The sequence below is a fragment of the Penicillium angulare genome (genome assembly GCF_028827245.1).
Source record: "Penicillium angulare strain IBT 27051 chromosome Unknown utg000004l_segment0_segment0, whole genome shotgun sequence".
Taxonomy (NCBI): Eukaryota; Fungi; Ascomycota; class Eurotiomycetes; order Eurotiales; family Aspergillaceae; genus Penicillium; species Penicillium angulare.
This window is the reverse complement of record NW_026623163.1, coordinates 8,168,245-8,180,186: the sequence shown is the minus strand read 5'-3', so window position 1 is coordinate 8,180,186 and position 11,942 is coordinate 8,168,245. Positions and strand designations below refer to the sequence as shown.

Genomic DNA, 11,942 nt, shown 5'->3' with positions numbered 1-11,942 from the left:
TCTCGAGGGTGTTAAGCGGTGATGATGCAGACATAAATTCATAAATCGTGACCCTAGGGCCTATATGCTCGGGTTATCCTATGAAGAAAAAGAAATACATGCGTGTACATCTGGGCATCGATATATGCCTAGATAAGCTCCAAAGACTGAACGGATCTTAGGTCTTCAAATTCCCTAATATCTTCATTAACTGCCTAGTAGCAGTCTAAATGAGACCCCCAACCCCTTAAAAAAAAATCAAACGAAAAGGGATATCAAAATAAAAACACTCAAAAAACACGGTTCCTTCAAGCCGGCACGGGGTATCGACTTCGCCAATAGAAGTTACGCCATAATCTCACAGCAACAGGGCTCTGTCGAAGACTAAAGTCTGCATCAACACGGAGCAAATTGCGATGAATCTCTTCAACAGTGGCACCTTTTGCAGTGATGGCTTCCAGGAGAACGGGTACAAAGAAAGTCTCCATGTGGCAATGTATTGACCATCGCAGTATTTCGTGTCCCCAATGGCTCGCAGGAAGAGGATCCATGCCCTTGTCCAGAAGAAATCGGAGTACTCGCAATTTGTCATCGGTGTTATCAGACATAGCGATCCAACAACCGCTCAGTCTTCCCAGTTCCAGACCATGATTCATCAGGACTTCTAGAGTCTCTGGGAAGGTCTCTAGGCTCTTCATTCGATTGATGGTGATACGTAATTGGTTGTGGTCTTCCATGGTGAGACGGTATCCTAGTTCAAAGAAGTATTCAACGACTTCATGATTACCATGAGATACCGCCAAATGGAAGGCAGCATTGGTGATCTCAGCTTCTAGTCGTCCACCGTGAGGTAGCTCGTATCGCTCAGCCCAGAGTTTCATCATTGGCAGTCCCCCTTGTACTGCTCTGAGTAATGAGTCTTTGGCATGAGGGGAGTTTTGAGGCTCAAGCTGCACGCCACGTTCTCGTAGCATGTTTACCTGAGCCATATTTCCTCCTTCCATCGCTGCTATCATGGGGATACTCAGATCGCCGGGGTTCCAAGCACTGTGGTGAACATTTGCGCCCCGGTCGAGAAGTAGTTTGAAAATGGCAGGGAATGGCTGCGCATGTGCTAGGAGTGACTCGTCTTGGTACTCTTCGACCCTGTGGAGATCGGCTCCCCTATCAAGAAGTAATCTGACCACATCCAGATGACCTCTCTTGATGGCCACGAAGAGAGGGGTGTTTCTTCGACCATGTTCTCCCAATGTGGGATCAGCACCATTGTTTAGAAGGATGCGAACAACTCCTGTTTGACCCCTTTGGATGGCGATATCAAGGGGATGAAAGCATGCGTGAACCGGGAGAGTTATGCCGTCCAGCTTGGCACCACTGAAGCCTCCTGTGCTGATGAGCTCTTGAACAGTATCCTCGAGTCCCACTGCGGCTGCAGATGCTAGGATTCGAAGGTAAGAGACATAGTCACTTCTCTTGAGGTTGACAACGCTTAGTGAAAACTCGACGACATTTTTATGTCCTGCAATCGCAGCCCATTGGACAGGCCATAATCGCATACCATCTAAGCTTTGTGCGAGGTTTTCTGTGGTAAAGCCTTGAGTAAGAAGATATTGGACCATATCCAGGTCGCCACTGCATGCGGCCTGACATAGTGGGCTGAATTGAAGACCATCAGTTAGAGTTGGGTCCAAGCCTTGATTTACCAAAAAGCGAAGCATTTCGAGATTTCCCTTCTTCTCAGCTGCTTTTGTCAAGAGTGTTGTGCGATATGATGATTCGCTTTGGAGCAATTTGGGATTCGCTTCTAGTAAAATCTTCACGAGCTCAACATTTCCCTTCTCCATTGCCAGGTTGACTGATGAGATCGTGACTTTGGCACCGTGTACTAATAACACCTGTACCACAGAAGCATGACCACCTTCTATAGCCCAGTTTATCGGTGTCCATTTTGTCGATAGATCATGGCGCTCGGGATCAGCACCTTTCTCGAGGAGGAGGTTTACAACAGCAAGATGTCCGTGCAAGGCGGCTGTTGATAGTGGTGGTCGTTTTTCGAATTCTTTCGGCGCATATCTCTCATCAAGCATCGCCAGTGCTTGAAGTCCGTCGACTTCTTCATCTGTTAAAAGATCAGGATGTGCCCCATGCTCTAATAATCGGCTGGCCTTGGCAACATCTCCACGCTCAGCAGCCCATTGCAATGCAGGACCAGCGATAGACCAGGAGTTCTTCCCGTAGAGGGTGTCGTTGAGTAGATGGCAAAACCGACGAGAGGTTTGTGCTAGAGCGTTCAAATTGCTCACATAATCGAGATTATTGGCGATGATGTAGATAAGCTCATTGGGGAGACGATTCAAGGACATTAGGATGGTGGGGTTGGGCGAAAGAGAGTTTGCCCTTGGAAGAGTATGAGGATGAGGATTAAATTAAAGTAGCTTTTAACCATGCGACTTGAAACATGCAGGTAGGCTGAATATCAAGCATTTCAGCAGTTTGCCTCCCACTGTAATATGATGAGTTATTGCTACCTAATTACCAACTTGGTTGTCTGTCGTATTTGGCGATTAATATCCACTTGACTTCTTGCACCTAATTAGCGCTGGACTTGCATGGGATCAGCAACATCCAACGAGACATTCCTTCTAATGGAAAAATAAAACGATATTATACGACGAAAGGAGTTAAGTCATGGGAAATCCGGATCAAGTAAGATTGACATCCTTTCCTATTGTGGTTTAGTGAGCTCCTAATACGGTGTTCTATTTACAATACCGAAGTACATTTGGAGACGCCGACAGGGTATAGATGCCGCAAAATGCGAGACGCGAAGCGCCCAATTTCTTAGCCAATATTAGTAAATGGTCTCTGAGGTAATTCTAAAGAGAATGAGGGATTTGAAGTAATGATCTTCTATAAGTTGTGTAGAGGCTATACCACTATTGGGGAACTGTAGAGCTCTCTATAAGGCCCCAACTTTGTCTATCCGACGCTAGACTCTCTGTATGCTGCAGGGTCCCCAGAAATAAAACCCCAAGGGTTTCAAATAAAGAGAACAATGCGTGTGTATCTTAATGATCCTCCATAAACAAGCTAGCATATGAGCTAAATTAAGGAGCGTTCTCAATTCTCCAACATGTGAACATCGAGGCATGGTGAGTATTGGAAACGATATTGCGAATTACCAAAACAACGCTATACTAGGTTCAGATAGGGGGCGATGTTTATACCTAATTGGGATGGATTTTCATCCAATGCAACGTCATGAGACCCAGCGCTAACCAACACTAACCATGAAAAGCTGTGCGGGGGGAGTTTCAAGATCCACTTAATCCGAAGTACGATGCAAAATGCATGTATCGTATTTCGTACTTGAAGTATCCGAAGTAAATCAAACTTAGCACGTCTTCGGTTTTCTATAGACTCTTAGAATAAGAATTAACTAGGCGTTGTACGTTGAACACTTCATCTTCCTGGCATCGTAAATATACGGTGCATTGATCATGTAAGATGTCGCTTCCACCATTCTTCCTTGCGAGTTAACGATTCGTAAATCGCATCCTCGCTCACCCATCCATGTCCCTCACCCTCGAATTCAACAACTTCCGCCACTCGTCCATGCGCCCGCATCGCATCAGCCATCATTCTTGCTTGTGCAACTGGAACCACCATATCAGTAGTACCCTGTAACAGTAGCAATGCGCCCTTGATTTGGTCCGCAAAATTGCACGGACTACGCTGCGTGAGCTCTGCCTCCCGATCAGCCGCTTCCGTCTTGCTCAGTAGTAATCGATCGACATCCTGACTCTCAAACTTGTACGAGTCAGCCTGCAAAGCTCGTACATCGCTAATTCCGTAAGAACTAATGCCTGCGGACCAGACATCCGGGTACATGTGCAGAGCGCGTAGGGTCAAGTATCCGCCTGCACTGCCTCCATAGATTCCAACATGTGCTTTGTCTGCTAACCCCTCCTTGACGAGGTATTCGACCGCGCTGACCGCATCGGCAACATCTACTAAGCCCCAGTACCCGGAAAGTCGCTCACGGTACTCTCGTCCGAATCCTGTAGAACCGGTGTAGTTCACGGCACATACTGCGAAGCCGCGGGTGGTCCATGATTGGATTTCTAAGTCTAGGGCTGGTGTGGTAGATCCATTGGGACCCCCGTGGACATATGCTAGTAGAGGAGGGGGAGGGCTATTGTCGTCTGCTTTGAATTTGGGGTTGCAGGGTGGAAAGTAGAACATGTGGACGTGCCCATCAGTCAATGGACCGTGGATCTGAGGAGCCGTGAGTTCTTTCGCGACGGATATGTATTCAGGTGGAAGATAAAATGTTGCGGTTGAGGTCAAGACCTTTCTCTCAGCTTTGAAATTTGCAGTGATTGAAATCAAGGCGAGCTCCTCGGGGAAGGCGGTTGCAGTGCCCACGATCGCAAAGGAGTTCTGTGATACTTTACGGATGTCGTAGACCATCACATATGGGAGCTCCAGATCGTGGAAAGACGAGGCTTCAGTATCGATCAGTACAAGTTTGCCGGTTGCGTGGGTGATGACCGTTGCCACTATCGTTTTGGCATCGAGAAAGATGTATGTCGAACTAAATGAACATCAGTAAGAAGCACAACCATCTAAAAGTATTCGAACATACCTGCCAAGCTCCCACTCATCATTTGCAAAATCGGCGTTTTCCAAAGTCTTCAATGATAAACTGCTTTCTTTCTGATGCTTCGGGTCAAAGAAATACAACTGCCAGAAGCCAGTGCGATCACTAGCATAATACAAGAGCCCATCTGGGCTCCATTTTGGCTGAGCAATACTCTCCTGCTGTCCCTTTCCAGCAATGCGAGTAACATTCTCCAGAGATCCATTCTTCCATTGGGCATAGTAAAGAACTGTTCCTGTCCAAGGCATATCTGGATGCGACCATTGAATCCACGATACATACTGGCCCGAGGGGTCAAACTTCGGATGGGAGTAGAAATCGTCTCCCTCAGCAATAATGCTCTCTGTCCCCGCTTCAATATTAATACTTACCAATTTGTTATGCACAAGCGTTGCCTGTGTTTCTGGTGTAGCTTCTCGATGGTCCTCCTTGATAGCCAGGATCCACTCCGGATCAGCGGGGTGGCTAGAGAAATCAGCATACCGGATCCCCTCAATCGCGGAATGAACAAGTTTTGCTTCGCCTGTTGCTGGATTCAATATGTATACATTGCATGAGTCTTCGTCTTCAACAATGACTTGTCCATCGTGGTGCATGGCAATGGAGCCACCTCCGAGCTCTTGTACACTTGCGTGTGCGCTCAGGTTTGTGGGTAAGATATCTTGGGTTTTACCATCGCGATGCTGGACAATAGCATAGCGGCCGTCTTCTGTTGGACGACACTCAACAGAGTAGATGGTCCTGGTTGGTTCCTATTCGCTGTTAACATAAGTCCATTGGTATAGAAGAATGTTTGCTTACATCGACGGCCAATTCGTGGAGTGTGATGCTGTCTTTGGCTAAACGGTCCGCAGTAAGCGGGCTCATCCAGTGGCCGTAAGGTGCAATTTGATGCGACATCCTAATAATGAACTTCAGGATGAATTGATTGATGAAACATTTACTGGGGTGAGTGCAGGATATTAAGTTTCGACCGAGTACCTAGGCACCTGCATTACTAGCTATTTATCAATTTACGATCGTAAATAAAGCCTTCGGATGTCATCTTGATGACTCATGATCTTCTACTTCATGACCCACACAAGAGGCTGAGACCTATAATGACCGAGATACGATTTTTTTTTCTTAGATGCTACTTGCTGATTGGACTAAAGACGTTAAGCCAGAGATTTTTCATTGGAATTTTTAGTCAGAAAAAGCCGTTGTTCTTCTAAGACTCCCTCCCAGTAACTGCCAATGCGCTAGAATAAACTTAGATATCAGGTAAAAAGATGTAGAAATGGTGCCCAGTGTCCGTAGTTGGGGGTATTCGCGCATTATGTTGAAACTCAAAAATTGAAATATGCATAGGTGTAGGGGGGTAGCATTGCATGACGTTAAAGCGATCGCGTCAGTCAAGGTTGACAGCCTTCATTCATCTCGAGTCGAAGGTCCGCAAAGATCATGCACAGCGCTGAGTCCATTTTCTATCCAATCCGAAGCGCCGCGCTATTTGAAAATGATCAAGGTGTGTTTGCAGGTGGAAAAGGCAAACGTATGAGAGGTATTAACGAGGCCATTAATTACTTTCACAGTAATCAATACGGGGAGAATCGAACTTGTTGTCGTCGGTGAGCTGTTCGTCGAACGGGGCCGACAGGTTCTTCATCCGAGTCATCAATGGTTATGGCGGTGCGAGCTGATAGCCCTATATCTCTTGGAGGTTGAGGTATGGGTTGTCGCGCCCTCGGGGGTGAACTAGAGCATTCGTCCTCACTCGGGTCATTCTCTGCCACGTCCATAGAAGTCGGTAGGTACTGCCGGCAACTAATACCCCTGTGTGGAACTTCATCATCCTCGTCCTCATCCTCATCCTCTTCTTCAATCTCATCGGCGCCATATACGGATGAAGATTGAACCTCATGGCTGTCACCTTCGGAGAGGACCTCGTAATTGTCATCAGGCTGCCAGGGTCCTCTTAGTCTCGCAATTGCATCGTCATCTTCGCTTTCCCAGTCGTAATCCACCTCGGGTGCAGAAGTAGGGCCGTACACAGGTGGGTATCGTACAAGAGGGGGAATGCGAGAGAAAGAATGGCTGTAAGTGTGAGTGGTCCCGACAACGGTCGAACGATCGGATTGAGATTCTTCCGCCTCGATGTCTTCCTCGCCCTCCTCTCCATCATCGATGAATGATCCACCGTACTCATCGTCCTCCTCTTCCTCTTCCTCTTCCTCCCCCGCGTCACTGTCAGGCAAAGGGCGACCAGATGGCCAATAATGCGTACTGTGGTTGACACGTTGAGGTTGCCAATTCATTCGGACACCAGGTATGCCGTGAGGGAACGCGTTCATGAAAAATCGGCCGTAATCCATGGGTGGGTCAAAAGACCCTGGCGGTCGATATGAGGGTGCAAAAGGGTTCATCGGTGGCTGGTGGTGGTGGTGATGGTGGTGCTGTTGTTCACCTTCATAATCCTCTTCAGAATCAGTATCTCCCTCGATCATCGATCCAAGATCGCTGTCGCTGATATCTGATCCACTGTAATCTGTACCCTCGGGATCTGGCTGGTATATGTAGCCACATCCTCCGCAATTTATGCCATCTTCGAGCTCGAAAGAGCATAACGGACATCGCGTTACACCGTCTTCGATGTCAACGATTGGTTTGGGTTGCGGAGGTTTAAAAAGTCCGCCAAATAAGCCTCCGCTGACTGGGTCTGTGTTTGCTTTATCCCTGTCAAGCCTGTCCGATTCTTCGCGGTGATTTTTCGAGTGATCTGCTGTAGTATCTTCCCTATCTAGAAGCTCTGGGCGACTAGTGAACATTTGGACGATGGCTCGGACCTAAGATAAAATCGATTAGCGAGATAGTTCAAGAATGAGATAAAAGTCAACAAAATGCATATTGAACAAAACTTACCAAATAGGCGGGCGCAGGCTGAGTTTTGACAGGCGCTCGGCAATCTGGACATGTCCTTTTCGATTTGCCTCCAGCAAACCATGATGCGAGACACTGCGAAATGGTTAGCTGTAAATCCCAAAAGCAAGTATACATAGGAAGTACTTACTGAGTAACAAAAGGTATGCCCACAGGCAATGGTAAATGGCTCATACAGAGGTCGTATGCATATCCCACACTGTATCAAGCCGCGAACATCATCCACGTGGCCTTGAAGGGTGTTCACAAGCTGCAAACGCGTCAGTCCAATGTTTTCAGGCTTCGCGCAAGTAGGGCGGGAACTTACTCCGGAGGGCTCCGCCTCAGTGCGAGCTTCACCCGTCATATCGGCCGTGGGGAGGGGTTTAGATATTTTCTGACCCTAGCGCGGCAGCTCCGGCATCGATAGGATCGTGTTTCGAGGCTATTTCGACGTTGTCGAGCGGGGGCGCGAAGTCGGTCACGGTCCGGTGGGGGTCGGGGAAAAAGTTCAGGTGAAAAGTCCACGTTTGGATGCAGAAGTAAGTTTTAGGCCACCACTCAGTTGAAATGGTGAGTGACTTAAATAGGACGGTCAGAAGCCACGATTTTCCAAGCCCGGGCAAACTGTGGCACTTTGAAGTGATATGGAAGGATCTCAAGAACAATCGTGGTCATTTGCGGCCTCAGGCATGATATTATATAATGCGCTCCCTAGCTGAAATCACGTGCTTTATCATGCAATTTGGTGCCAGTTTCTAAGGGTGCAATCATGACTTTCTTTCCCTTGATTTACTTCTCTCTTTTCTTATGCCATTTATGTTTCCCCGGTTCTTTATTGAATACCATGTAAATAATTTCCAGCCCTAAAAAAAAATCCTCGTTACCCGCTCTTCTTCCTCTATGACATGCTCTGACTACCAACTTCCTTAAAATCCCGCCGCGGGCTCCGTTGCGCCGTTGGTTTGAGGGGTCCAATAGGAAGGGGGCCTGAACCACCCTAACCCACACTAACGGCAGTGATAGTGTGATATATCCACTCCAGCCCTGCCTCCATGGCTGATAGATGGCGCATCGCAATGATATGCCGTGGAAATATGAGGAGACGACGGGCCGACTCCCCTAGTAGCTTAGCATTTTGCCAATATATCCCGGAGATCATTTTGGCTTACAAGCTTCCTAGCTCCTATTTCGGCCGACGGAGTGGTACCACTCCCACTGCTTCGTCAGGTATTGTTAAAGAACAGCGGGTTTTACCATTTAAATTCATCCAAATTTGATCAGACCGGGGGAAAAAGCAAAGATGAAAAAGTGAAATTCGATGATAGAGAATCGTGTTTACTCATTTCTCTTTGATACATTTAGCCTGTGCGTATCGATCTGCTTTCATCGTGAATTAAGGTCACTCCTGATAAGGGAAGCTCTTTTCCACAACTCGAGAGTTCAAGCACTTGAGGGTCTGTGCTTCATTCAAATGTTGAAAGCATGAAGGGTTCCTAGCTGGGCCAATCAATTCCCTTCCTTGTTTGTTTTTGACCCGCCTCGGAATTCCACTTGTCCTGGCGCCTATTGAACCCAACCGCCCCCAATCGTAATAAGAAGATTGGACACACGGGGCCGGCGCCTATAAGCAAACTCGGGCTATTTTCTTCATCTTCCTCTAGGATTTTATTTCCTTCTTCTAACAAAGCTTGCAAGTTCGCCCCCATGTTTCACTAAGCAAAAGAAACACTTATAGATGTTGGTATATTCTGCATGGCATTGCTATGATCTCAAATAATGTTTAGGGATAGCAACTTTTGCTTCAACTTTTGGAATTTCAAGTACGACCAGTTTAAGTCGGTCGATTATATTCCCTAATACTATATTCTTCAAGTAAAGGAGGTCCATGCGTCACGGTGCTGATGCAAAAGTACACATGGGCTTTTCATAAGGACGCCCACGTCAATAAAGACGCAAAGTCTACACCTAAGCACTGGCAGTTATTGGCAGCTTTAAAGTCCTTTGGGGACATTATACCAACAGTCTGTTATCCGCCTATCATAGACATAGATCCCATTTAATGAACCCTGGAACATCTAGAATGTAGAATGAAGCTTCGATGCAAAATTAAGCTCTGATCCATAACAAGCACACTAAATTCTACCCTACATGGTTACTGGATATGAGATTAAATTCCCGATTGTATTATATTATTCAAATTTACCCCGGCGTCTTCAGGGTTGCCTGTCTACATACTTCCCCGGGTCATTGTATTGATGTACTCTCCACGCCAAGCCTGGATCCGCAATTCTGCCGGATAAACACTAACCATCCGATCTCCAATCATCCTCCAGCTCTTTCCAAGCTCATATCAATTGATCCGACACCCACTCCAACATTCACCCTTCAACAACCAGCTAATTGGATTCTCGTTTCGTCCATTTACTGCTAAAAGTGAGCCCCAGAACATATTGCACACATGACGTCCGAATCATCACAGCCCAAGACCGAAGGTGAGGCGTGGCAGAAGACCGATCGCAAATCCTCACAGTAAGTTAAAAGTGTCCCTATATCCCATCCACTAAAACAAACCGTGAGCCTGTTTCCCGCTTTATACCTACATGGCTTTTTACTGGGCTGGCTTGGACTTACAGGCCTTGCACATCGACGCCATGCGGTTATCTACACGGGTGACCGCAGCGAGAACAACGAGCAGGAGATGACTTGCACCGCCAACTTTGAAATCATGACACCACGTCAACTTAATTTGGATGACCGAATTTATCTAATGAGCTTTTTTTAAGTAAAAACCCCAGCGAGTTCTATGATCCTTGCCAAGACTTTGCAGATCGGAGTTTAAAGTGCTTGAAGCGCAATGGATTTGATCGCGAGATGTGTGGTGACTATTTCCAGTAAGTTGGAATCTACGAACTTCTCCTCTATGGGCTCATGGATACTCAGCTTGGCACTGTCCGCTCGAACTTTGTCTGTGCCAGACTATACATGCTACCCATATGACTGGCCATGTCTGAAGATAACCTTGCTGACCTATTTTGCTTTTATAGGGCCTACCGGGACTGCAAAAAGAACTGGGTGAGTTTTATAGCTCGCTTTATCGATTTATATCGAGCTTTTTATCACTGGGGAAACTTCAAACGACCCCGAAAGTTCCGCATCTCAACAACAAAATTTTACATGACTAACGATGGCAATAGTTGAACCATAAGAAAGCCGTTGCCGAATCCAAGTAGCTTCTTCAGTCCTTACCAACATCTTACCCCAGAATTCAAGGAACTTTTAATGATGAAGGCGCGGAATCTTGTAAGATCATGCCGATGGCTGATCTGAAAGACATTTAAGATGCCTCCCGGGGGCAAGAGGGCTCCGTGCTCGGTCTCTTCATACTGTAATATATTGTGCTGTACTCTAATTTGGTTTTTTGTTATTTCTCTCAGGATTGAGATGATTTTATCATGATATTGCGAATATGCTTTGAAATATGTATACTAAATATCATTTTCAGTTATTTTGGGATATCCATATCCTTGGCAGGTTGCGCAATTTGAAGCATAGTAGCATTTTTGACAAATCACTTTCATTAATGCCAAGGTTGATGGCCAATGAGATCTACACCAAATACTGTGACTCTGTCTGTGTTATATGTATGTATGATAAGTCCTCCAATGTTATCGAATGGATCAATCGGGCCTTCGGAGGTTTACTAGTACATATGTAGAACTTGATTTGGGATTCTTTTAGACAGAGAAGCTCCACATATAGTAGTATGTATATACTACATCCGCCGCCGCGTGATGGATGTCATTGTTCTCGTACTTAGGCTGGTATGGTCATTTATCTATGGACAAACGGTGTAGTACCTACAGTGGCCTACAGGCGGTATATACCGTGTGCTTGCTAAGTCAACACGACAAACTGATTGTATAAAAATAATTCAAGTTGGCGTCTCCGATGACCCGGATCGCATGTTTTGTCTCCGCTGGGCATCTCTATTTCTCCCCGACACACCGCCTTCAAATTGCTTCCCCGCCAAAAAAGTACCAGCAACTGTCGCACATTTCTGCTTCAATTGTTTGTAAATCGTCCTTTTTGCAGGAAACAGATTATTCTGTAAGCCGAGTGGCTTGAACAAAGCTCATACGGAGAGCTCATCAGCATGGCGCCTGCCAACGATGCCGTGTTTCTTCGGCGCAACAACCAGATCCAAGATGCTATTGACGGGCAGAATTTGAAGCAAGCCCTCCAGCTGATTGAGAAGCGCATAAAGAAAGGCGAAGAGGGACGTTTCCTGAAGGCAAGTGCCCGTGATATATCCTCATTAGCACCCTGGTGCTCACTGGGAAGCTCCAATGCCCGTCAGACGACACCCTGCTAACAACAATCGCAACAGGCATGGAGGGCG

The 11,942-nt window shown here is 46.6% G+C and overlaps 5 protein-coding genes across 5 annotated transcripts; 2 read left to right on the top strand and 3 right to left on the bottom strand.

Annotated features, from left to right (window-relative positions):
* Positions 1-287: 287 nt before the first annotated feature.
* N7478_006966 (ankyrin repeat domain-containing protein) lies at positions 288-2,342 on the bottom strand (the record flags this gene model as incomplete). Its single annotated transcript, XM_056923180.1, has 1 exon — positions 288-2,342. One exon carries the CDS (start codon positions 2,340-2,342, stop codon positions 288-290), a length of 2,055 nt encoding a protein of 684 aa, XP_056781217.1.
* A 1,135-nt stretch (positions 2,343-3,477) lies between these two features.
* Positions 3,478-5,542, bottom strand: N7478_006965 (S9 family peptidase; the record flags this gene model as incomplete). The annotated part of the gene is made up of 3 exons (XM_056923179.1): positions 3,478-4,576; positions 4,628-5,394; positions 5,444-5,542. 3 exons carry the CDS (start codon positions 5,540-5,542, stop codon positions 3,478-3,480), a joined length of 1,965 nt encoding a protein of 654 aa, XP_056781216.1.
* A 677-nt stretch (positions 5,543-6,219) lies between these two features.
* Positions 6,220-7,907, bottom strand: N7478_006964 (uncharacterized protein; the record flags this gene model as incomplete). The annotated part of the gene is made up of 4 exons (XM_056923178.1): positions 6,220-7,467; positions 7,544-7,636; positions 7,692-7,811; positions 7,869-7,907. 4 exons carry the CDS (start codon positions 7,905-7,907, stop codon positions 6,220-6,222), a joined length of 1,500 nt encoding a protein of 499 aa, XP_056781215.1.
* A 2,094-nt stretch (positions 7,908-10,001) lies between these two features.
* N7478_006963 (Cytochrome c oxidase-assembly factor cox23) lies at positions 10,002-10,773 on the top strand (the record flags this gene model as incomplete). Its single annotated transcript, XM_056923177.1, has 4 exons — positions 10,002-10,072; positions 10,339-10,434; positions 10,588-10,615; positions 10,738-10,773. 4 exons carry the CDS (start codon positions 10,002-10,004, stop codon positions 10,771-10,773), a joined length of 231 nt encoding a protein of 76 aa, XP_056781214.1.
* A 923-nt stretch (positions 10,774-11,696) lies between these two features.
* Positions 11,697-11,915, top strand: N7478_006962 (uncharacterized protein; the record flags this gene model as incomplete). Its single annotated transcript, XM_056923176.1, has 1 exon — positions 11,697-11,915. One exon carries the CDS (start codon positions 11,697-11,699, stop codon positions 11,913-11,915), a length of 219 nt encoding a protein of 72 aa, XP_056781213.1.
* Between the last annotated feature and the right edge of the window lie 27 nt (positions 11,916-11,942).